The sequence below is a fragment of the Electrona antarctica genome (assembly GCF_951216825.1).
Source record: "Electrona antarctica genome assembly, contig: scaffold_208, whole genome shotgun sequence".
Lineage (NCBI taxonomy): Eukaryota > Metazoa > Chordata > Actinopteri > Myctophiformes > Myctophidae > Electrona > Electrona antarctica.
In genome coordinates, this window is record NW_027638179.1 from 9,667 (window position 1) to 36,824 (window position 27,158).

Sequence of the window (27,158 nt, forward strand, 5' to 3'; positions counted from 1 at the left end):
CCCAGCTATTGGACGTTATCAGCATGTTCGTACCCCCCGTATACTCTGTGTATATAGTGGTTGAGCAGCTTTTAACATTGATCCGGTTGCTATGCAACGCCACCGTCACCACCAGCTATGGGACGTTACAACTCCTCTCCATGTAACTCGGTTCAAAGCAGGACTTTCAAACCTCCACAACTCCATAACGTTTCTGGCGACAGGTAAACAGTGTGCGGCGGCTGTGCTAATGCTAATGATAGCCACTGGTTACAGTGAGTGTGTGCATGGGGCTAAAAGGTAAATGGTGTCGTGTAATTTCTATAAATGAACCAATATAAATCTATTTTCAACTGGGTCAGTACGGAGTTAACAGTTGGTCTGAATCAATCTGAGATGTTCTCACCAAAAGGCTGACCGGCACCTCACAGGCAAAGTTCTTTTGTCTTGAAGCCGTGGGGAGGGGTTTTTACTATCTCAAGGCAGGGACCTGCTGGGAGAGTAAAAAGGGTTATCAATAGCTTAGATCCTGTTTTTACAGCTGTGACCAAATGGCATTTGTTTGAAGTATGGCTTAGTTTATACTCTGGTTAACTTAAATATCATAATGTTGAACTGTTCTTAAATAAAATAGGTCCTAATATCTATTTGTCATTATAGATTACAGATACAACGCTAGGAATTAATATATATAGACTGGTTACTAGACTATTAGAGCACTCAGTACTAATCTAAAGTGTACTTTTAAACACATGGTATTTTAGGAATATAATTTTATGTACCAAGTTAAAACAGCTCATTCATTTCTTAAATATAGTTCTGTCATGTTTCAGTTCAGTTTCATATAATTCTGTTTAGTTTCATATAGTTCTGTCATGTTTATATTTTCATTTGTATCCTTAAAATTATTACTATGGAGTAAGATCTCAGTTGTAAAAATAGCTTTTGTTATAAAAAGACGCAGCTTAGAATAGGTCCCGCCCTCGCGAGAAGAGGATATCCTGTTCAAGCGGCTTTCTATTGGACGAGGCCGCTGGCAGTTTATTCTGAGAGTAGGCGGGACTAAGCGTTGGCCTGTGATACATAAGCCCGAGCGCATTTCAGGACTGTAGTCTGGATCCGGCGACGATATTGGAGAAACGGAACGCTGTGTGTTGAATGTTCAGACTCAGGCATAAGACTTTATCTTATGCAGTGTTATAACGGCTGTTTCGACTTTGTACTTGACGAAAATAAATACGGAGTTGACCTTTGAAGCTACATCCATCGAGCGTCCATTCCTTTTGTCCTTGAATGCACCGCTGATTCAGACCGGAAACGACAATTGGTGCACGAAATCCGCGTGAAGGGGCCGTCGCGCAGTGGTGAGTTTTATTTAACTGTTACCATGGCGATGTGGTTTTTTATCGACAAGAGCTTGGGATCTGTTTCCGTACTGTGCGTGCATTCTGGGAACAAAGGGCTGGCGTTTGCGGGATTTTTCGCTTCAGGCCGTTATAAACGAACCGAGTGGGGTGTCTTTAATCCCTGCCCGTGCAGTAGTATTGTTTATTTTCCGTGGGACTGTTCAGGAAGTCCGCTATTTGGTAGTTTTCTTTGTTCACATTTCGGTTACGTTTTTGCTCGCACATTTGCTTTCATTTGTGTGTGCGTGTTTTCTCTTTACGGTGGCTTGCTTGCCGTAAGCGCGTGTGCCGGCTGCCGTAAAGCGTCGTAAATTGGACTAGAATAATATGGGATGGGACATTTCATTTTTATTTTCTGCGGCGGGGAATTTAATGGTAGGGTTAATTAATCATTTATTGTTCACTTTCATAGACTCGATGCTTTATTTGACACAAGAAGGGGTCGTTTTTAACTGAGCGGAACAACTGTATGTTTTTGTTATTTTTGCTATTCTTACGCATGGTCTAATATGGTGAGTAGTGTCTATACTTTGTTTTAAAGCCGTGAATTTGTTTGTGAATATCCTGGTGGCTGCGGCCGGAGGCGCGCTATTAAACGGTGGGGGTCGTGGCTATTTTTAGGGGTATTTGCGCGTGGTACTGGGTAAACATTTTTACTGGGGTTCTTTTTTTCCGTCTGAAAAAGGGGCTTACAGGGTGGGAAATCTGGTTCACGAATGGTCGGTTGGTTAGGGCAGATGCGTCTGTGAGCGACGGGGTTTTGATGTAGATCCGGTTGATAGGCTTATCAACTTTTATCGTAGTCCCACCCGTCGACGGCGCGCTGAAGGGACGTTGTATATCTGCATTTTATTTTTTTAAAGTTGTGTTTGGATACGTCCTGGTGCAGAAATCTGTTATGGCATTTCTGTAGCTGAGAAATGTTATGGTTTGTTTGGGAGAGACTATTTCTCTGATTTTACAGAGAGGCGGAGATATGGGTGTGAGATGGTTACTGTGTTAATATTTTTCCTTTGTAAGGGAGGGTTTTTCGTGCATTATGTGCATTCTTAGAGGTATGTTTTCACGTTGAGATTTGGTTTGGTGGATAAGTTTGTAATTGGTAAAAAATAAGTTTGTTTTGTTGGATCTGGGGTGTTTTGTTGGGGATGGGTATGTGTGTGCTAGAAGGAATTCCTTTGTTTGTTTGTGATGGATATATTATAGACATGGACACGTATATATCAATCAGTTGATATATTATAAAACAGCTAGGTGCATAGACTGCACACAAGAGGAGAGCGTAAGTTGAGACAGCTGTTTTTCTATACAATGCAATCTGTGGTAACTGGCTCACGGTAAGATCCTTTGAGATTATGCTTAGTTATTTACAACTAGGCTTGAAGAAACAGAGCTTTTGTTAGGGGGTAATTAAACCCCACAGGGGTCTGCGTGAACTCCTTACCCTAGCTGCATCCATAAGATAACAGCTGCATGGCATATCTTAGGTCAAGCTCTGCTCTGCTCTACCTGTCTGTCCTGTCTGTCATGAATGCAACGTATCTTTGTCAAATATGCATCTAGAGTCAAGAATACAGTCTAACTATTTCATTGCAGGTGTTAAATAATGTTCTGTATATTTTATATGGTACATTCATTCTTATTAGTATAGTTTCATCTGTTGCTAGTTTTCATAGGAAACCTTGCATGACAGTCCTGGCTCACTGATTGGCCAGTAAGTAAGGACACTTCTAAGTCCCACCCTCAGGAGAGGGAGGGAGTTTTAAACTTGCATCAGTATATAGACTACATGTTTTCGTTCCTATGGTGTGCTCACTCGTACTAAGATGATTTGAATATGCGTGTGCGGTGACTCCAAGGGCCATTGTCCCCGAAAACTGCCTTGTAAAGCTGCATTCGTATCTCTTTCAATAAAACTTGGATACAACTTTAAGACAAAGAAAACTCTCCGTTTGGACTTCCTTGACACGCCGACACCACTGCAAACTACACAGAACCGTTATTAAATATACATCATTTGTAAGGCGCCATTTTCTTTTTCTCCTTTGTGTGCGGCCATGTTTTTCTTTGGCTGTCTCTTTGTTCGGGAATTTTGGGCGGGAAAGTTGAATGGGTGGTTGTTAATGGTGAAAGGGTGGAGTGGGGGTTAGGCAAATTGTTGGTAGTTTGTATTGTATTTTATTTTAAATACAAGGGTTTATATTCTTTAAAACTTTACATTTTCAAAAGGATTGGTATGTTGTGTGTGCGTGGTTTGAGTTGAGCGATAGTGTGTACATGTTACGGTGTGATTGTGCGTGTATGTGCTGTGTTTGTTTTTTTGGGAGTGATTTGGCATTTATTCATTGATTCACTGTTGCTCTCTTGATTTACAGTAAAGGATAGTAACTAAGAGGCAGTTTTAAGTTGGGGCTTGTGAAATTCCAACAGATTGTAAACTAAAAGATAACTGTTAGTTCCTCTTTAGAAGTCCTGTTCTCGAGTCATATAACTTTAGATAGCTCTATTTAGGCGCTTTATGACTCCCATGTGAACATATGTTTCTCTAAATAGGCCCTGTAGTATTTTTATCATTAACAAACCATTCAGTAAGTTTCAGTTTAATTATAAATACATTAACTAGTTATTTGTTTCCTGCCATTTAGTAAGTTTCAGTTTAATTATGAAGACATCAACTAGTCATTTGTTTTCTGTCACTTAGTTCCATATTTAGTTTGTATTAAGGTTTAAATCATAATGATAGTTGAAGACAGACATTGCATAGTTACTTTCATTTTCTTTGTAACTGTGTATCCTATTTTGAATTAGTCTTAAAGTAATATAGATATTAAATTTGGGGTTTAATTCGGGCTTAAAATTAAATTGGCTTTAATTTGGGGTATAGCTAAATTTAGAGTTTTGTATGAGAATACAGTTCTCATTGTAAATGTTCATGTTTAGGGTATTTCATATATCCTTTGTAAAATTAGATAGGTTGATTTGGATTGTTAAGCCTACAGGTTTTCATTTTAGTCAAAAAAGATATAGTCTGCAAAAGTAAGTTAAAGCCACAGCAACTGTTGCTTAGTTCAAGTATGTGTTAATGCTGGTAGGTCATCATTGAGCTGTGATTGAATGCCGAATAGTTCTCCATTTGGTGAGTTTGTTGTCTGTCTGCTCATTCTTTGGGGCTAGTATGCAAGTGTGTGTGTGTGTGGTATTTTTGGTAGGTTGGTGAGCAGTGGTTGGTGTGTGCGTTTGTGGGGGGATTGAGTGAATGGGGGTTCTTATTTCTATGTAAACATGACGCCTCAGGATGTACACCTGTGGTTCGTGTGGCTGCTTCCGGCTGGTTCCGGGGGGGGCTGCGTGTTTGGTTTTCTATGGGGGTAGGGACTTTTGGTTCATTTTGGTTGCATTGCATATTCACAACGCAGACATCAGCTGTTGACACGGTGGCTGTTTTATTTTTTATCATGATGTATGGTAGGTATCAGGTATGTATGTTTTGTTGTTGCGATGTTTTGTACTTTAATGTAGTACTGTAGTTTTTTGGGTGGTCATGTGTTGACGTGGATTTTTCTTAAGTGAGCGACGTATAGATATAATCGAGTCTTTCTGTCACTATTTTAATTTCGCAGCTGGGGCTCTTAAGGTCCTTGGTTAAAAATTGCTACTGTTTGTGACATTACATTTGGGTGTATGCTATATGTCGTTCAGTTGTGTGATTTCCACGTTGGCAGTTTTCATATAATTATACTTGGGTGCGTGGGATACACTGCTGGTTTTGCAATGTTTCAAGGCTGGTTTTGTGTTTTTGTTTCTTTCAAAAGGTGGAGTGGTGTGTCAGGAGATCCTGGTCCCATCGCTTAAGGCTAAGCTCAACAAAGGTTCGGTGTTTTTTTCTGGTTTAATCTGTTCTATAACTTTGCCGGAGGGCGTGGACCACAGACTGAGAAACTATAAGACGTTCCAAATTTAATGTGCTTGATAGCCGTCACTTTTTTTTTTTTAGTCTCTTGTGTTTTGGGTCTCTTATGGGATTCGAACTGAGGACTTGCTTACTGTATATGTGACTTATATTTAAGGCCCAGTTAAATTTGTAAGAAAGAAATAAGTAAATCAATAAAAAAGATAGCCGTGCACGTGGGTGTGGTTGTTAGGTTTCTCAGTCTGATGTTTGTCTCCCTCTGCTGGCCACTGAACAGAATGCTTCTATTCTGAATTTCTTATTTTCTGGGATTCTCTGGTGGGCCACGTGCTTTCTCTCTCTCTCTCTCTCTCTCTTCTCTCTCTCTCTCTCTCTCTTTTCTCTCTCTCTCTCTCTCTCTCTCTCTCTCCTTTCTCTCTCTTTCTCTCTCTCTCCTATGGCATTGCTTTACAGTTTGGATGCTTTTCCCCTTTTCACTTGTGTTTTGTCATTGACTTATTGTTGAACTGTATGAATTTTTTCCTTCCTTTGAATGTGTATTGTTTGATTGAATATTCCCTGAGGTTGTATAACCCTTTTTGCCTATTTTTTCCCAGTAATCGTTTCTTTTGCCCTGTTTAACTTTCATCCCAGTTTTCTTTCCCCTTGAAGTCTTGTTTAACCATTTTTTCCCCATACTTTAATAAACGAGTTAAATAGGGACTTTTGGTTCATGCTTTAGTATAGTTGTATGGTTCAAGTAGAAGTATTGTGATTTTGTAAAGATACCTTGGTAAAGTCGTGGATTCTTTGGGATCTACGTGTATTGAATAAGTTTGATTTTCCTTGCATATTATTATTATTTGTATTAGACTCCACTTAGGTTCGTGTCTGTATCTGCAATACCCTATAGTGTTGGAATAGTATATTTTTCTAACGTGCACACTTAGAGGGTGCATGTAAAACATACATTTAGTGCTACTTACAGTCACACATTTGTATTTGCAAACCAAACACATTTTTCCCCTACCTATACTGGTGGGTATACACTGCATATTGGCTTTGGGTTACTGATAAGTGTCCTTTGAAGGGCTGACAATTGACTGGATCTGTACATGAATCCTGCTAGTGTATAGTCATACAAGCTCCATAGGGAGTCGCAAATGTATTGATTGCACGCATCACTGTTAGGTAAATTGGACAAAGAGTACAATTGATTAATTTTAAGTCACACATCAAGTCTTTCACTTGTCATTTTGCTGGTACCACTGAATACGTAGTTATGGCTGGGGTAAATGCTGTTAAAACGCCTGTGGAAATTGTACAACAGAAAAATCCGTCTTGTCAAAATATTGCAAAGCTTTCTAAAAAGTGGAATATTAGGTGGCCAGGCAAACTTTGTCCGGTGCAGGGTACTTTTGATGTAGCGATAATTAAGGTTCTACAGGGTCTGGTGCAACATTACAGGACAGATCAGCATAAGGGCAAGCAAGGTGAGAATAGGTCAGCAAGGCGCGTGCGGGAGGGGGAGGTGTTGGGTTTATTTCTGACTGAAGGACAGACACTGACGACGGCTCTTAAAGTGAAACAGACTTCTGTGGCCCCTTCCCTGACTTATGACAAATTTAAGGAAATCTGTGAGGCCCCTTTTTCACACTTGTCTAGAATTATGTCACCAATCCTCGTGTCACCCCCCATTGAATCCGATTCTGTTCAGTCCGCACAGATGGCTCCCGCTCCCAATCTCACGTCATCACGAATTTATCCTCACATGCCTGTATTGCTGTCTGATGGCACATATCAAGTTCTGACAGACTATGGCGTCATTACGGAAAGTGGGACTGCTAACACACGGATACATCTATCTCCGGATGATCGCATGAGGGAGAAAGACATTGATGTGCGCGGTGACAGGGATAGGACGATGTCTGTCACGGGACGCTCTGCTTCCAGTCGGTCGGCCCAGAAGGCTAAGTCTGACTCTGTGCCCCACGTGGGGGGAGGATATGATCCTCGCATCAGAGCCATTTTTGCAAGGGCGGAGCAGGAGGGGAGAGATGCAGGTCGGGAGAAGAAGGACCGCGACCGGCTGTCTCTTCCTCCACGGCAGGCACAGCAGGACCTCTGATGCAGGTGACTCAAGCGCATCGGTCTCTGGCAGCACGGATTTTGGCGCACCAGACACTGACGAACATGAACTTGCCCTGACTTTGGGGGATGCTCGTAAGACTTTGAACGAACTCAGGGCACGCAAGGCGCGTCTGAGCAGTGACTTGAAGATGTACAGAGATAATGAGGGCGTGTCTCGGAGTATGATGACCAGTCTGGATGAGATGTCACGTGAAGAGGAGAAACCGTGTAAGCGCATTTACGAGTGCGAGAGCAGCCAGGAGGAAATGGATCGGGAGCGTGCACGAGAAGGGACACGAGTCTATGAGGCTAAGGTGACCGAGTCGGCTTCGAGGCAGGACACGGAGGACGTGCGGAGTGTCGCCGAGCGCTGGCAGGTGATCCAAGAGGAGGAGAGGTTGCGGAAGGAGGACCATCGTCGTCGATTGGACAGGCCCGAAGAGAGACGGTTGGAGCGCGTCGACCTGCCTGGGGCTGTGACGAGATCCAAGGCAGCCCAGCAAGCGGCTTCACCTCTACTCAGGGTGCGCTCTGGCAGCCATGTCAGCACCACGTCACGGATATCCCTGCCTGAAGAAGAAGAGGAGGAGGAGGAGGAAGAAGTGTTGAAGGTGATGACGCCAGTTAAGATCCTACCTGTGGTTGTCCGGGGACAAAATCTTGACTACAGGCCGTGGTCTGCTGTCGACATGACAGATGTAGTAGCTAAGTTGCCGCCGCTGCAGGAGGGGGCGTACCCATGGTTGGCCAAACTTGACGTGCTCACGGTGGGTTCTCAGCTGGCCGTGGGAGACATGAAGAAACTGTTGGCACACCTCGTCGGAATGCAGATGCTGAATGGAATCCTGACGCGTGCGGGGATGGTGGCTTATGTCAACACCTCTGTGGGAGACGATGACTTATACGCAGCTCACAAGGCGTTTCTGGACCGAGCACTAAGGGAGGTTTACCCCACGGACCTCAATCCTGACTCTTTGGCTGACAACGAGAATATGTAGCCCGTGTGCACCAGACGTGGATGGATGTGACCGGGAACGATGCCAGCCGTCCAGGCTTCGAGAGGACCCTTGTTAGGGGCAAAATTATGAAGGGTTTGCCTCGGTCCGTGCAGACTCGATTGGAAGAAGTGGTCTCTCTTTTAACCCTGACTTTGGAAACCTACACAGATCATGTCGCTCACGCTGTGGAACTTTACCGGGAGAGGAAAGGTGGCAAACAAGACAAGGACGAGGAGATGCTGCGGCAGGTGGCCCGTCAGACGTATACTATACAAGCGTCAATGATGAAGGCCAACAAGCAGTTGACTCTTGTGTCAGGGAAGCCCCAGGAGAAGCCACGAGATGTATCTGCGCAGCCCAGGTCAATCGAACCGAGAGGATGGTATGGTCAAGGGCCGCCGAATTATACCGGCTGCTTTAACTGTGGTGGCATGGACCACTTTTTGAGGGATTGTTCTTCCCCTCGCCGTCAACAACAACAGCCATGGACGTCTTCCCCGCAACAGCAGAACGCACAGCAACAGCAGAACGCACAGCCGCAACAGCAGAACGCACAGCAACAGCAGTACACACAACCTCAACAACAGAACACACAGTACCGACAGCCACAACAGTCGCAGGATTCAAGAATGTCACAGCAGCCCCAGTGGCAGTCACAAGATGCGCGTGGCCCTGCTAATCCTTTCAGAGGTCCACAGCCTCATGGACTATAGGGGTGCCCGGAGGATTCCACGGAAAGATGTGTTCAGCTGTCAACCTCGTGTGGGCCGGGAGAAGACCCCACGATTTGGGTGAGGATCGACGGCAAACATGTGAATCTAATGGCTGACAGTGGAGCGGCCTTCACTTGTGTCCGACCTGCGGATGCAAAACATATTTCCATGTCTGGACATTTCGTTCGGACAGTGGGATTTGAGGGACAAGGACAACTTATTCCACTTACAAAACCAGTGACAATTCAGTACATGGCCCAACGAGCTGAGCTTCCTGTGCTCGTGTCGGCTAACACACCAATAGGCCTGCTGGGACGTGATGCTTTGTGCAAACTCAACTGCACCATTAAATGTACACCAGATGGGTGTTTAATTCAGGTACCGGAGACTGGAGGCTTCCAGCTCCCTCTGTTTGTGGGACAAGAACAGCCCGTGATTTACTGGCTTGGAGATCTACAAGACGATTTTATGAGGCCGGCCCAGCAATGGAGCAGGTTCATTGATGCAAATATGCCCGGTGCAAGGACGCCTACGGCTCCCCCACACTGCACAATGCAGTACTTCAAATGTGCCATTGACGCGGATTCTGTCGGATGGATGGCCACACAACCCAAAGAGGTACAACTCAGCTCCAGTTGCATTATATTGGGTCCTCAGGGTGCGGCTATGAAAATTGACACACAAGAATACCTATCGAAGAACTTTAAAGTGACAGACAGCGTGCCACATGTGACATTGAGAGTGGCTGAACATTTTCAGCAGAAGCATATTGGGACAATGATGGCTGAATCACAAGCAGCCATCTTTGTAACGACAAAAGAAAACCCAGCTATCTGGCGGAGCACAGACAATCACTTTCTTAAAATCATGATTTCCGCACAAGGTATGTGTTGTCCCCAAACTGTGTCTATGGAGACTGATCCCATGTGTGTCATCGACCCAGACAAGACCCTTGTAGATGACATGTTCCGCCGAGTACCCAAGACTCTGTGGTCCACGAGCAGCACTGACATTGGGCTAGTCAAGTCCGCTCAACCTGTGCCGGTCCGGCTGAGGCCTGGTGCCAGGCCCCCATGGAAGCCCCAGTACAATCTTAAGCCAGCGGCTGTACAAGGGATCAAGCCTCAGATTGAAGGTTTGTTGCAGGCTGGGGTGCTGCGAAAGACCAAGCACCCTATTAGTAATATGCCATTGCTTCCTATAAAGAAACCAGACGACTCTTACAGACTTGTTCACGACCTCCGGGCTATTAATGAGGTAGTGGTCGATTACTCAGCTGATGTACCAGACCCCCACACTTTATCATCAGAGATTCCGCCATGGGCCACCTATTTCACGGTGTTAGACCTCACCGGAGCTTTCTTTAGCTGTCCCTTAGAGGAAGACAGCCAGGGTTTATTTGGGTTTACCTATGAGGGCGAGAATTATGTGTACACACGTTTACCGATACAGTCCGCATATTTTTAACAAAATATTGAAGGATGATTTGGCTGATATAGGTCAACTCATGGACAGTACAGTCCTCCACTATGTCGATGATCTTATGATCTGTAGTAAATCTGAATCTTCTTGTCACGAACATTCTGTCCTTTTGTTACAGGAGTTGGCAGCTAGGGGTCATAAGGTCTCGGAGAAAAAACTTCAGTATTGCAGGGAGACCGTGGTGTACCTTGGTCACAAGATATCTCATGGTGTCCATAGCATTTCTGATGCCCACATTGAGGCTATTCGCCGTGTACCTAAACCTATTACCGTTCAGCACATGATGCAATTTTTAGGTTTGACCCAGTATTCGGCAGCGTGGGTGGAGAATTACACTGAGTTGACAGGTCCACTCAGGGCCCTGATCAAGGAAGCAGGGGGGTCAGAAATACGGGCCAACGTTACATGGACAGATGACACACTTTTAGCATTTGAGACTCTAAAATTACGACTGTTGGGTGCACCAGCTTTGGCCTTAGCCAATTATACAAGACGATTTCTGTTGTACGTTTCCTCAACGGTGGATGGAAAGCATGCGTGTGCTGTTCTTACACAGCCCACGGGCATTGGCGTAACAGCCCAGCCTGTAGCTTATTATTCTATGGCATATAGCCCGGTAGAGATGGGGTTAGCTCCGTGTTACCGAATCTTGGCAGGTGTTTACTTGATGTATGAGAAAGCTTCGGCTATAACTATGGGTTATCCTGTCACAATTCTTACACACCATAGTGTGAGAAATCTCTTGAATTTTGGCAAGTATACTTTAACTATGTCAAGAATCAGGGACTATCACAGGTTGTTGGAATTGGGCGATGTCACTTTCGTTAGGTGTGATGTGGTTAACCCAGCAGAATCCATGCCCGCTCCCGGTGATGGAACGCCTCACGATTGCGTGCTTGAGGCAGAGACGTACTCTAAATTACGAGATGATTTGCAATCTGAACCGCTCCTGAACGCAGATTTAGTGTTTTGGACAGACGGTTCGTGTTATCGCATTGGTGAAACTTTGAGTGCTGGTTTTGCGGTGGTGCAGGCCAGGGGTGGCGACTTCGTGACTGTAAAGGCAGAAGTGGTGCCCCAGCCCTGCTCCGCCCAGTTGGCAGAGCTCATAGGTTTGACTGAAGCATGTTTAATGGCGGTCGACAAACGTGTGACCATTTATACTGATAGCGCATATGCTATGGGTGTTTGTCATTCTTTCGGGGCGTTGTGGAAGGGCCGTGGGTTCAAAAGAGCCGACGGCTCTGCCATAAAGCATCATGAACAGATCTTGAAATTGTTATCAGCGGTAATGTTGCCCAAAGCTGTCGCTATTGTGAAATGTGCAGCTCATAAGAAAGACATGTCACACGTCACGAAAGGTAATGTTGCGGTTGACTCAGCTGCGAAGGCTATCGCAGGTGCAAACAGGACAGGAAGTATTCTTCTGGTAACGCACGACGTGGAGCTCGAAGAGAATATTTCTCTAAGAGATTTGATTTTGATGCAAGAGGAGTCTAGTGAGCTGGACAAAGAGCTATGGCGTGACAGGGGCGCCGTCAGAGACGACCGCGGTCTGTGGCGTAACCACGAAGGACTGGTGATCGCTCCACCTGATACTAAAAGAAAAGACGCACAGTCAGTTGCTAACTTCTTATGCCGCGAGGTTTTTTCTCGTTTTGGAATTTGTCAGAGAATTTCTAGTGACAATGGGAAAGAATTTGTTGACAAGACGGTAAGACTGATTTTGCAGAAGTTATGTATTAAGCAATGTCTAGGAGCCATCTACCATCCGGAGAGCCAAGGGATGGTGGAATCGATGAACGGAGTCCTAAAGAATCGGCTCACTAAGATCTGTGAAGAAACAGGTCTTAATTGGGTACAAGGGCTCCCTCTAGCGTTGATGGCGTGTAGGTCAAGTGAAATTCGACACCTGCATATGACTCCACATGAACTTGCAATGGGGAGACGAATGCTCACCCCTGGCGTCCATATTGGGGGAAAAGGCCCTAGCCTCTCAATATTAGAGTATGATATGAAAGCCTATGTAAAATACATGTCCAAATTGCATGGAAGCATATATTCTTATGTTTGTACCAAACAGGAACAGGAGGAGAAGGAAGAAGCTGCACGTACACCTTGTAACACTATCCTGCCAGGGGATAGCGTGTACGTAAAGGTTTTCCGCAGGAAGTGGTTCCACGGACGCCGATCCGGTCCTTTCCTGGTCACTCGGTGCACGGGAACGGCACTACAAGTCGAGGGATCACCCACATGGTACCACCTGAACCATTGTGTTCGGGCACCAGCGAACGACGACAACCAGGACCTCGTCATTCGAAGGGGAGGCTCGCCTCTTCCAGCACGCTCTCAGGATGAGGGTTACAGCTCTGAGGATGCTATGTGTCAGTCTAGTTCTCTTCCAGCAGACATGGAGGACACTGACATCGATTACAGCGGGGCATTCGGTAACATTGACACCAGATTCATCCCTTCAGCGCCCCACGCTGAAGGAAACAGCCAGGGAAGCGGTGCCGAGCCACAAGACACTGGAGCTCTGGTCCAGGGGGGAGAACCACAGCCTGCTCTCCCCCGAGACCCCAGGCCAGTCCGTGAAAAGCGTCGACCCCGAAGGTACAATGTCTAGACTCAAAGAAGGTAACCCTGTTCTCGTTCCTCCTACCACCGAGCCCATGTCCACTTTCATGCAGCCTATACCGGAAGATCTGGTTCCCAATATTGAATCACGGGCTGCTAGGTCAGCTAAATCTGCTAAATCTGGGTTACGAAGTATTATAGGGATGGTCACATTTTTTCAGGACCTCGTTGATGCACCAGTTACAAGTATGACGTACGTACGAGATATTTCAGATATTGTGGGTCCTCGCAAACCCACTACTGTTCATACCACTCCTGTTAGCTATTCTCCTCCCATCACAGTCACTGCATCAGATAGTGTTATTTCTCCTAGTCCTGTGGTAATATCTACTAGTTCTGTTGAAACTGAGTTTCCCCTTATTGAAGAAACCCCAAATATTTTTGTCAAATATACAAACGGAGGACATTTTAGAGTTCAACATTAATTTAGACCCGGATTTAGTTAAACATAGAACAGTGAGGAAGGTCACTCCAGATGATGAAGAAATTGCAAAAGCAACTGGCTCGTTCCATATGAGTAGTCTGTTTAATACAAACCCAGGTGGCATTTTAGAACCATTATATCACATGGCTTTGGCAAATTCTTGGTATCAATGGAGTGTCTTTTCCGCTACGACAATAGGCAAGTCTGACTGTTATTTCTGTGCACAAGCACACCAGACACATCTAACTGTATTGAATACACATTTTAGTTGGAAGAATTGTGAAAAAGAAAATAAACAGGCTATACTCAGTTTTAATGGAGTGTTAAATAATGATTCTGACCCAAATGTAGTCCCCTTCTACCAGGCAGAATGTTTACAGTACCTAGGATCTGCTGAATATTATAACGAATCTCTACCAGAACACGAAGCAAGTCAGGATTCTGTATATCAGGACGAGACTGTAGGGCCCACACTCGGAGAGATGTGTAATAAACTGGACATACGAGTAAAAACGGATCCGTCTACAATCCCTAGTGGAGTTCTAAAATTAGTGGGTACTTTTTAATGTTTTGAGAGGGGTAGATTGGGAGCACAGACTACGAGACTTGTGGATATGGGAAACTTTACTGCAGAACGTTGCGACACAATATGGGATTTATCATACGCTCCACAGGACACACAGGTTTATGAATATCTTTGTCGGCCACAGCCTGGGAAACTGCCCAGATTGGAATTAGGGGCAATGCTAAAAGGGAAGCCAACGCAGCCGGCCCCCCAGGCATGTCCACTATACTATGCCACTCAGGCAGTTGCAGATTAATTTTGGCTGTGTGGAGAAAATCATTTATATAGCGCATTGCCTCTGAGCTGGATCGGTAGGTGTGCTAGAGTTCAGGTGGTACAATCTGTAGTTATCATCCCGACTAAAGATGTACAGGCCAGAACTGGATCTGGCTCTCGGAGGGTCAAACGGGAGGACGGGCCTAGACCTACTCCTCAGGTATATTTCGATGCCTTTGGTACACCGCATGGGGTGCCGACGGAATTTAAAGCCATTGATGAAGCATCCATTGCCTTCGGTAGTATGTTTTCTCCGCTAATTGGAATCGTGGTAGACGCGGAATGGATTAATTATATGTATTATAATCAGCAGAGGTTTTTGAATTTCACTATCGCTGCCCTGGGAGCAATTGGAAGGCAGTTGGCAGCCACTAGTCAGATGACTTGGCAGAATCGTCAGGTGTTGAATGTGGTCCTCGCATCTCAAGGCGGGGTTTGTGCAATGTTTGGCGATTTCTGTTGCACATACATCCCGAATTCTACGGCGGTAAATGGTACTTTCACTCAGGCCATGGGACATCTACACAGCCTGAGGGCTGAACTCCATGCGCACGCCGGAGTCACCTTTGGACTGGCTGCATGGCTGGAAAGCCATTTGGGTTCCTGGGGTGCATACCTGGCGACCGCAGGGATGGGGATCCTAGGAATAATTCTCATTGTAGCTTTTATCTTTTGCTGCTGTCTTCTGCTCATCCGTGCCTTGGTAATCAGAGGGCTCACAGGGGGTGCGGGCGGGACGATGGCACTGCAGGCCATTCAGTCGCCCGTCCTCACTCACATGGATACAAGGGATATTGAGGCTGGAATGAATGATGGAACGGATGTATCGCTGTACACAGATCTGGAACTGTGTACCTATGCTGAGGAGGTTTGAGAAGGATTTTGCCCTGTCACATGCCCTTTTTCACTCCCCCGCACACTTTCTCGTGCCTGGAAGGATTTGCCCAAATGCCCATTCCCCGTCTGTGTCACTATGGCATGCCCTATCTTGTATCGCTCAACTCTTTTCTAAATATCTGTCTCTCTATCTATGCTCTGAGGTCTGGCGGTGACGCTTACCTCGAACTTTTGTGCATTTCTTTGGCAAAAGAAAGAACAGACAAAAAAAAATGTCTTTTGATATCCTGTGTCTGGGTTTAACCTTGGTTGTATTTTCAGCCTCCCATGCTTGGATATTCATCAGGCATGGTAGGGTGGTACGATGATGGTTCGGCTGTTTTGTGTTTTTATTTGTTTGATTTGATGATTTTTAGGGTGATTACAGGTGTCCAGGGAGGAGGTTTGGACTTATGTACCTGTTTTTTTTGTGTATGGGTTAAGGGTGTTTTGTGTATATGTATGGGACGAAAGCTAAAGGTAATGAGAATGGGATTATGATGGGGGTGAGTTTAGGGGTGGTTATTTGATTTGGTGTTTTTGGTTTTGTTCTTTTATTTTTTTGACAGACTGTTTGGTCTGTCAAAAGGGGGGGGGGGGGGGGGGGGGGGGGTTATGTCATTTGGGTGTCCTGGCTATTTCGGACTTTTCTTAGCTAATTGTTTTTTTCTGCTTGGCTAATTGTTTTTTTCTGATAACTTTTTTTTGTTTTTAATATGTCAAGGGGAGGATTTATTTTTGGTTCATTTATCTTGATGTTTATGGAGCATATGGCCCCATAAAAGGGAGGATATGTCGTGTAATTTCTATAAATGAACCAATATAAATCTATTTTCAACTGGGTCAGTACGGAGTTAACAGTTGGTCTGAATCAATCTGAGATGTTCTCACCAAAAGGCTGACCGGCACCTCACAGGCAAAGTTCTTTTGTCTTGAAGCCGTGGGGAGGGGTTTTTACTATCTCAAGGCAGGGACCTGCTGGGAGAGTAAAAGGGTTATCAATAGCTTAGATCCTGTTTTTACAGCTGTGACCAAATGGCATTTGTTTGAAGTATGGCTTAGTTTATACTCTGGTTAACTTAAATATCATAATGTTGAACTGTTCTTAAATAAAATAGGTCCTAATATCTATTTGTCATTATAGATTACAGATACAACGCTAGGAATTAATATATATAGACTGGTTACTAGACTATTAGAGCACTCAGTACTAATCTAAAGTGTACTTTTAAACACATGGTATTTTAGGAATATAATTTTATGTACCAAGTTAAAACAGCTCATTCATTTCTTAAATATAGTTCTGTCATGTTTCAGTTCAGTTTCATATAATTCTGTTTAGTTTCATATAGTTCTGTCATGTTTATATTTTCATTTGTATCCTTAAAATCATTACTATGGAGTTGTAAGATCTCAGTTGTAAAAATAGCTTTTGTTATAAAAAGACGCAGCTTAGAATAGGTCCCGCCCTCGCGAGAAGAGGATATCCTGTTCAAGCGGCTTTCTATTGGACGAGGCCGCTGGCAGTTTATTCTGAGAGTAGGCGGGACTAAGCGTTGGCCTGTGATACATAAGCCCGAGCGCATTTCAGGACTGTAGTCTGGATCCGGCGACGATATTGGAGAAACGGAACGCTGTGTGTTGAATGTTCAGACTCAGGCATAAGACTTTATCTTATGCAGTTTATAACGGCTGTTTCGACTTTGTACTTGACGAAAATAAATACGGAGTTGACCTTTGAAGCTACATCCATCGAGCGTCCATTCCTTTTGTCCTTGAATGCACCGCTGATTCAGACCGGAAACGACAATGGTAAATGGTGCATTTATATAGCGCCTTTATCCAAGGCGCTTTACAGAGATTGTGCATTACATTCACCCATTCACACACACATTCATACACCGATGGCAGCGGAAACCATGCAAGGCACCAACCAGCACATCAGGAGCAATTAGGGGTTCAGTGTCTTGCTCAAGTGTCAGTGTCACAGCCCGGGTTCGAACTGGCAACCTTGCGTTTACCATCCAGCCACTCTACCCCTGTGCCACCGCCGCCCCGAGGAAGGAAACGGATTCTCTTAAAGTGGACGCAGGCGGTGGCACAGGATAACTACATTTATGCCACCAGCTAGCAGCAAAGAAAAAAGAGTTTGGATGTGTAGATCATCACAACTGTATTTCAGCCTTCAGAGCCTTAGGCTATGTCGTATAAATAATTAATTCAATCAAATAAAACCGGCCTGGGCCATGGCTCAGTGGTCCAGGCACCTTGGCTGGTAATCCAGTCTGGTAGTGTGCCGCGGGTTCGACTCCCGATCCCGACGGCCTTTACTGCATGTCACCCCCCCCCCATCTCTCTCCCCATTTCCTGTCAGCCTACTGTCTGTCCCTCCATAAAAAATATAAAATAAAGGCGAAAGCCACAAAAACAAACATTTAAAATCAATAAAAAAACGGCGGATATTATTATTATTCTTTTTACTGAGACACGAGACTCGACTCGTGGCTAAAGACTCGAGACTCGACTCGTATTCGACCCCAAAGACTCCGAGACTCGACTCGGACTCGACCCCAAAGACTCCGAGACTCGTGGGCATCTCTGATGATAATACCCTATCATACAGTATACGTAGGTTAATCCAGCCTCTGCAACAGAACAGCACTACTGATCACCCACTGTCTGATAATGTGCTCTAATGTACATACAGTAGCCTACACTGTCTAGCACAGGATACAAACAAGCACTTAAAAAACTTCAGACAAGACTGCGGTCCGTTTTCATCATCACCATTACCCTAAAGAAGTATAATCTGCTTAGCTGGGTATAAAAACCTCATGAAATACAAAACATGTCTGCAGAGATTATAAGATTAACTCGCACTGCTCTCTCCTCTGTCTGCTCTCATCGACTTCAAATCGGTGCAGCAGCGGGCAGGGGGGGTGGGGGGGGCTTTCCCTACAGAGAAACATATGGAATACAACGGAATACAGTATTGCAGTTAATAAGAGCATCTACTGTACTTCATGATATTGATTCAAACTGTAAGAAATGGCTGACTGAGGGCCACCAATGTTAAAGGGATAGTTCACCCCCCAAAATAACATATTTTTTCCTATCGATTACTCACTCCATGGAGACTTGAATCCATGTATATTTCTCTCTTTGTGTCGGCTATTTTCAAAAAAATCAGTATCCATGAATTCAAGTATTCATACAATAACAACATGTATATACTGTATATTATCGTTGCTGTCAGGAGGAAACCACCTAACTCCATGTTTTAGGTTTTTGATTTTTCTTTTTACATAAACCAGTGGTATTGAACACCCTTTACATCTGGATGTTATTTAAAAAATATTGAACCAAATGGAAAGTAGTAGAAAACGCTTTGGACAAAACCTCTTAACTCTAGCTACAGTACTTAAAGGACCACTTCACCACTTTTCAACATCTCTTCATATAATTGGTCCTCACTAATGTTCATGATAAAACACCACCATTTGTTCCTACTCAGTCTGTGTCTCATAGGAGGGCTTTGGGCAGTTCGGACACCCGTCCACCAGTGACATCATCATTAGGCAGATTCTTTTTTAAACAAGATTTGTTTTAAAATATATTTAGATTTTTATTATCATGAGAACGATGGCTTCAACTTTTGCATTGGAACTTTTCAGGAAAAGAAAGCCTGCCGTTTCTATTAGCTTGGATTCCCCATCGATGATGTCACTGGTGGACGGGTTTCTGAACTGACCACAGCCCTCCTATGAGACACATACTGAGTAGGAAAAAATTGTGGTATTTTATCATGATTAGTTAGGACCAATTACAGGAAGAGAAGTTGAAAAGTGGTCCTTTAATGCTCACATGAGAGCTATGAAATGAAAGACTAAGCATTTGGGAATTATGAAATATGTACTGTATTTGGGACGAAGAGAAACAGACCTAATTTAACTCTGCTTCGCTTCTCTCTCTCTCTCTCTCTCTCTCTCTCTCTCACATGCATGTAAGCAATATATTGCTTAGCATACAGTATACTGGTGGAATATTATGATTGATTGTGTGTACAAATTATTAATTCATCAGTCGGATAGTATCAAACACTAACGAATGCCTGTGTTATAACTTACATCGTTATAATGGATTATACCTACAGCTACCTATATTCACAGTAGCTGTCATAATGTTACCTCAACGTCGGGTCCGGGGTAGGGATGGGTATCAAAGATTTTAATACCCAAGCATGTTCAGTTCTGTACCCGGTACCCAAGTGTTATGACCCTGGGTCATATGTGTAGTTTTCTTTTAGATTTCTTCCCTCTTTGCGTGTGTGTGTGCGTGTGTGCGCGTGTGTGTGTACTCAGTCACTCAGTCAATTACTTCACTTTGCAATGTGAGACCCAGCGCAAGGCAATAAAGGCATCTATTGGTCACAGCTGAAATTAATTGCAGATTTACAGCTGATTCAACTCTTTGGTTGTAATTTGTATGCCGTATCTACATGATACCACCACCACACTGTGAAGCTGTTGAGGGCTGATTACACCACGTTGCATGTTATTATGATGTCCATAGAGTTTAAGCACGGAGCAGCGCACATTCGCCAACCTTAATCCAGTCGCCAACCTTAACGCACGGTCGCCAACCTTGACGCACGGTCGCCAACCTTAACGCACGGTCGCCAACCTTAATCCGGTCGAACCAACGGGAGGTGGAACCATGTCCACCCCGCCTTGGCGGCTGGCTCCTCTCACTGTCCCCGGGTACAGTACAGATCACACTATATAATGAAATATAATGAAATATGGGTCGGGATTGGGGAGTCTGACGGCGGTGAAAACCATAGGTGCACAGTGTGTGCACACTGCCCGGGACCGATGTTGCTCGTGTTGGAGCCGAGCCTGAGCGAGCCTGTGTGTTCACTGCGCAGTGGCAAAACACACAGTGAGACGGCTATCTGCTAACCAAACGCTGTATGTAAATCTTAACCACACCCAGAGTTCAACTGTTGTTTTGTGAAAAGTATATATCATGTCCTGTTGTAAATGAAGAGTTACTAGTCTTGGCTGGCCACCACGGTGGTCAGGCAGTCTGCTGGGAGCTCCCGTGGCCTGGCTTGGCCATGGGGCGAAGCTCTCTCTCTCTGTCTTTGGTCTGAAATAAATGGTCAACATGGATCTTCAGTTCACTCTCTCTGCCTGCGTTTCTTCCGATTCGATCTGATGCTTTTGACGAGGTTTTTGACTACAAGTTTGCTTTAGTGTAGAGAGTTCAGTTTTCTCTAGTTTAGTATAGTTTGTTGTTAGTTGTGTGTGGAAATACACCACACATGCATACTATTAAGACTTGATTCTTTTATTGTTTGTTTGGTGTTTTAACTTGATGAGGGGAAGGGGAGATATTGTAATCAAGCCTGTAACCACCGTTACTATACGCCCGTTACCAGATTACACATTTTAAAATGTACTCTAAGACGTTACAGTTAAGGTGGTTGCACACTGGACACGTTTTTCGGAAAACCAACGGGAAAACGCAGCTAAAAAATAGAAAACGCGTCCAGTGTGCTGTGCAGGGACCTTTACCGTTTGTTTTACTCTGATTACGTAACGGCGTTACATGTGATCCGTTACTTCCCAACCCTGCTTGGCACCCAAGCATCATCATGTGCTTTCTCCAGATCTACAAAGACACAACGCAGCTCCCTCTGACTGTCTCTGAACTTCTCTGTCAATATCCTCAAAGCAAATATTATATATACCTTTATTGAAAGGATAAGCCCCTTGAGAGAGATGTCACATCTCATTTTAGAGGCGGTCCTCAAATTGCATCTGTAGTACTCTTCCTTGGCATGAAACCATGCTGATGCTCAGAAATGTTCACCTCTGCCCTTATAGTCTAGCTTCCACTACTCTTTCCCATAACTTAATTGTATGGCTCATCAGCTTTATTCGTCTGTAGTCCTCTGTAGTACTGCCACCTCTCCTAGACACTTATAATAATAATGAATTGCATTTTTATGGCGCTTTTCTATGCACTATGTGCCTACTCAAAGCGCTTACATTGGGAGGTGAAGCGGCGAACAGTCGACGCCAGCGGCCTCACTTCCCACATTCACACACCAATGGTGGCGAGCTAACACCCACCGACTCATTGGAGGCAATGTAGGGTTCAGTGTCTTGCCCAAGGACACTTCAACATGTGGACATGAGGAGCCGGGATTCGAACCGCCGACCCAGGGATCATTGGACGACCTGCTCTACCTCCTGAGCCACAGCCGCCCTTTATTCCTCTGTAAACACGCCGCCAGCACCCACAGTGTCCCGAGCGGGAATCGAACCCAGGACCTTCTAGCTGTGAAGCGACAGCACTACCAACTGTGCCACCGTGCCCCTACGGTTACCTCTTCTAATCTTTGTTCTCTCTCGTTTTCCTCATTCATTAACTCTTCAAAGTATTCTCTCCATCTTGCCATCCTGCACATGTCAATACATTTCCAGCTACATTTCCATCTTAAAATATACAATACAGAATCCCTTTACAACAGGAGCTTTCTATTGCTCCACAAGTGACAGGCAGGCATGTAGCATACGCAAAGTCTCTCTGTTAGTGCCCACAAATAGTGAGCTCAAATCAATACCCTCATGTCCATATTTCACTCTGATATCTTGTGTGAGGGCACACACCAGTACGTGCTGTTCGTTTTGTATACCAGTCTCACATTGGCAAAACCGCTGTTCAGGTGGTATGGGGCTCCATCTTCCCATTTCCACACGCAGTATATGAGCGGACAACCGAAGCCGTGTAAAGATTATCCTCAAATAGTCCTCAATGTAAGGTGTACTGCTGGTGCTGGTATAGAGTGGGTGAATAAATAGATCTGGGTTGATGGCTTGGTATGTCTTATATCTTGTTCTATCTTTGGATTGTAATTTATGAATCATGTCCCTTCGGTCACTCTCAATATGATCTTGTTTTTCCATTATCTCAGATAAATGAGAATACATGACTTGGTTCTCCTTCTTCAGCAATTGAAGAACATACCACAAGGGATCATCAAGCATGCCATTTCGCTGCTGTATGTTGGTGAAGAACCTGGCTTGCTTTTCTCTCACCAAAGCTTGCACTGAAGGCAGTCCTGCTTCTATCAGGCAGGTTAAGTTAGGGGTAGTAACCCTCACCCCAAGTAGGGATTTCACTCCAGACATGTAGAGAGTTTCAACAGACTTTAAGGGGATTTTCAACCAAGCCTCACACCCATACAATATAGCTGATGAGAAAGCAGCCTAAAAAACCTTGCGTTTTACACAGAATGGAGCATCATAGTTGGTGGAAAGAAAGATAATCAGTTTGTTTAGGTGCTTTGTCTTCTCCTTTACAGGTAGGGCAAGTGAATTTCGGGCATTTCCATCAGCAGTGAAGATGGCTCCAAGATATGTATAACTGTCACAATGCTTCACTGTAAGGGAAGCAAGGTGAATAGGTTGCCTGTCTTCATCAGATCCCGATATAGCCATACACTTGGTTTTACTTTCATTAACAAGCATGCCATATTCATCACAATATTCCTCCAGATATTTCAGTTTTTCAGTCAGCCTTTCCCTTGATGTTGCCAGGATAACAGTGTCATCCATTAGCATTAACCGTTTCCGTACATAGGACGTCGCCACACGTCCTAGGGGTCCCAATTGACGCGTACATAGGACGTCCTAGCGCATCCTCAATGATACGGGGCGAGATAAGAATATTCTGAATTCTTTCCTTTTTTCATGTGTCAGTTCGCCTTTCGGCTACCGTATGCTACACTCTAGGCAATTGTTAGCTTATCATTGACTTAGCTGTTAGCGTGGCGGAAAGAATAACTCGTCTCTCCTAATCCACTCTCCGTGGTGTTGAACGGATCGATATACTGGCGCTTCATTTCTGCTCCTCATCCGTCTCCCGCAAAATATGAACGCTTTTTGGATCATATATCGTATAAACTAAAACGATCGCAATGTAAGCTAGCAATGTAAAGTAAACTTTTTTAGTGGATTGTTTCCGGGTCATGGGTTTCCGAGTAAAAGCGGCCATGTCTTTCCGGCACCCCAGAGCTCCTATTTTGAAGGACTTCCGGCACTGATTGTGTTTTAAAACATGGAGCCATTTTAGGAAACCATCGTCCCCACATTGTTTCATCTTTCTGATGAGCATGTCGACAAACATTACAAACAGGAAGCAGGATGTAGGGGATCCTTGCCTCACTCCAGTGGATGCTGTTATTGTGGTGGATCCCAGAATACTGTACTGTACTGTACTGTACACATACTGTACATTGACATCAGGGCCAAGATCATAGTAACTCCACACCCCAGGCTCTTTAATACTTTGAACAGTTTTCCTCTTGGCACCCTGTCATAGGCTTTGGAAAAGTCTATAAAGGCAACATACAGTTTCAGCTTCTTTCTGACACAATGTTCAATTATAAGCCTAAGTGCCACAATGTGCTCTATGCAGCTTCTTCTAGGTTGAGCTCCTGCCTGCTCTCGGAATGGCTTATACTGTACCAGCACATCAGTATGTTATTAAGCACATAGTCATATACTGTACCAGCACATCAGTCTGTTATTAAGCACATAGTCATATACTGTACCAGCACATCAGTCTGTTATTAAGCACATAGTCATATACTGTACCAGCACATCAGTCTGTTATTAAGCACATAGTCAATACCAGCACATCAGTCTGTTATTAAGGACATAGTCATATACTGTTGCTGCATCTCCCTGTACTCTTGTCTACTCTCTTCAGTCTCCTTATCTACTTTCCTTCCAGATGAAACACTCTCTCCTACCAGTCTAGTCTCCCTGGTCACATTAGCTGTAGTTGTCCAGTCATCTGGGAGCGCCTCTTGACCACCCAGAGCCTGTCTCAACTCCTCCCTGAAAACCATACAACACTCCTCCTTTTTTATCTTCCACCATTGGTCCTCTGCTGCCTTTGTCCTCTTCATCTTCCTCACCACCAGGGTCATCCAAGGGGCCAGTGAGGCGCTCCAACGTTGAAGCACTGGGCCCTAGTGGTAAGAGGAAGGACTGCAGGCAGACCCATGGATTCATGACGAGGAAACCCTGTGCAGCTGGGATTTAACATTGAGCGCTCGGTTGCACTTCCACATTTGACCACCAAAATGTGGTGGTCCAATGCCGAAGTAGACGTTTTGAGACTGTCCTTCCGGGTGCTTCAAAACGCCACTGAGCAACTTCCACTGACTGAATAGCGGAGGGGGCGGAGCTTCGCGCCAGATCAGTCTCTATCCTTCTTTATAGTCTATGGGGTCATCCTACACACCACCATGTTGTCTGGCTCTTGCTTCTTCATTCTCTTTGCAAAGTCTACCACCATCTGCCTTCCTATCCTGGATACCAAACTCGCCCATCACTTCCTCATCACCTCTGTTGCCTTCACCAAGATGTCCAAGTCTGCACCAATCACCAAGTCTCACACTTCTGGGGATACTGTGTATCACTTCATCTAAAATATAAATAAAAGGTTTGACAATAAAACAACTGGGAATGACTGACCTATGGCCATGTAGTCCTCTGCGTCGCCGGGCAGCAAAGTGGCGAGGGGGCCGGCGTACAGCAGAAGGCCGTCCTCCTCCTCCGTCATGAACTCTACGGAGAGATGGCTATCGTAGCACGGCCTTACAGGTGGAAACCACGCATAGCCGTTTCCATGGAAACTACGCTTTGTCTGCTGGCACTCCGGACCCTGGAGCTGAGGGGGGCACCGGCACCTGTGCCGCAACAAGAACAGAAAGAAAGAAACTTCAACTAAAGAATGGGGAGAAATGGGAAAGGTATAAAATGACATTGTTTCCATTTGATAGTTTCTGCTCGCATGAAAATCCAGATTGTGCCGCGGTGGCAGTTTTCCCAAGAGGATGTAAAAGGTCCAATTTGAAACACAACAGCAGCTCAGAGCAGAAACACCCTGTCAATGCAGGCAAACGGTGGTGGAAGTGCATTTACGTACTTCAGTACAATTTAAGTAAATACTTGGATACTGTAATAGTTTATACTTAATTATAAGTTTAACTGCACTATGGTTATTTGAACAATGAATACTTTAGTTACTTTCAGGTTTAGATTATTATCACCTAAAACATTACGTTAACCACTTAAGCCATATTTTATACTATAGCTATTCAAACATAGCCGACTTACAAGTTCACAACGTGATACAATGCAATGTTGGGGGAAAATAAATTCCACCTCTTCCACCACGACTCGACTACAACTAACAGGTTGTCAAAGTCCACAGAGGTGTTATCTCTGCACACTGATCTCCTGCATTAGCCACAAAGCTCTGCTGCATATTCAGAATTCAACATTAATTAATCAATTAAGTGTGAACGCGGCGCTAACAGAGCTCCGTTCATTATCTACACAGCTGCCTCGCCTCGATCGGTCCTCTGGAGACGCTCCTGTCTGGCACCGACCACGTCTCTTTTGTTAGAGCTTAATTAATTCCATTTCTCTTACTATTGCATAGTGCCACCGGTCCGCCGCCGCTGATTAAGTGACTTTGTCCCTCAATCTCTCTCTTCCTCTTCCTCCATCCCTCACTCTCTTAGCTGCTTTTAAAGGTGTTATGGAGGTGTGAGCGACACTGGCTGTCTGATATATTTGACACTGACTCTGACTTTTTACTTGCCGACTTCAATTAGTGGCTGAGTGGCCAGGCGGCTTGCTGCTCAGTTCGCTGCAAATAACTGATGAAAAAGGCTTACCCACTTACCCTATTTTGGCATGCTATCATTGGTGGGGGAAAAAACACTAAATGTCTTTATATATAAAGAAATCTAAGATATACCAATCATTAAACATTACAAACGTTTGCGAAATTGCATTGTGAGCTTGTAGACCTCAGCTGAACCCCAGCATCCCTGTTTAAAAATAATTGCCTCCGTAGTCGGAAAGAATCGTTCCAAGTACAGTTGTAACTCAAATCCGTTTTACTAAGACTAGAGGGTTTAAGTGGTTAAGCGGTGGAATAGAGACACTATCACTGTCATGACATGGGGATGAATGGAGGCTTCCCTGACCTTTGTGGAACACATTTATACATGTAGCAATAGTAAATATTAGCAATCCCTGCAACTCTGTGTCAGAGTCTACGGCGCGCTTCTGTGTGATGAGAAACAACCCTTTCAATCACGCTGGGGGTGGATGGAAACGGACGGGAGAGGCGAGGCAGATCTCATCCCATTCCCCCCGATGGGGGTGGATGGAAACGGACGGGAGAGGCGAGGCAGATCTCATCCCATTCCCCCCGATGGGGGTGGATGGAAACGGACGGGAGAGGCGAGGCAGATCTCATCCCATTCCCCCCGTGCTGATAATGTCAAAGCCATCTATTTTCACGCGGCGTTTCAGGAAGCCTCTCTGTGTATACCCACTATACCCAGGGCTGTTAGCCCATTCTGGGCGGGAACCCCTGTTGCTGTTTCAAGCATTATGTTATACTTTAGCTATTGAAAAATAGCAGATCTACAAGCTCATAGCTTGTAGGTCTGCTATTTTTGAAAAATCGTTAAAATGTGGCGCAAATCATTGAATATATATTTCAGAGCGAACATTTTTAACTAAAATATTTGCTTCTGGGGGGTCCCTGGAACTACATATTTTGAGATGGGGGGTCCTGTGGCCCAATGGAGATAATTCTGGGGGTCCTTGACACCACTGACATAGAAACATAGGTTTTTCAGAATGTTAGGATTTAGAAGCCTTTTTTTTAATCGACCT

At 44.6% G+C, this 27,158-nt stretch overlaps 1 protein-coding gene across 1 annotated transcript in view; it reads right to left on the reverse strand.

The window, feature by feature from the left end:
* Positions 1–24,786: 24,786 nt before the first annotated feature.
* Positions 24,787–27,158, reverse strand: part of LOC306918324 (putative neural-cadherin 2) — a gene marked incomplete at both ends in the record, with an annotated part of 31,588 nt that continues 29,216 nt past the window's right edge. Inside the window, 2 exons of the mRNA XM_079531211.1 lie at positions 24,787–24,830; positions 24,933–25,147. Coding sequence (XP_079387337.1) covers positions 24,787–24,830; positions 24,933–25,147 — 259 coding nt within the window. The remainder of the gene's footprint in view (positions 24,831–24,932; positions 25,148–27,158) is intronic.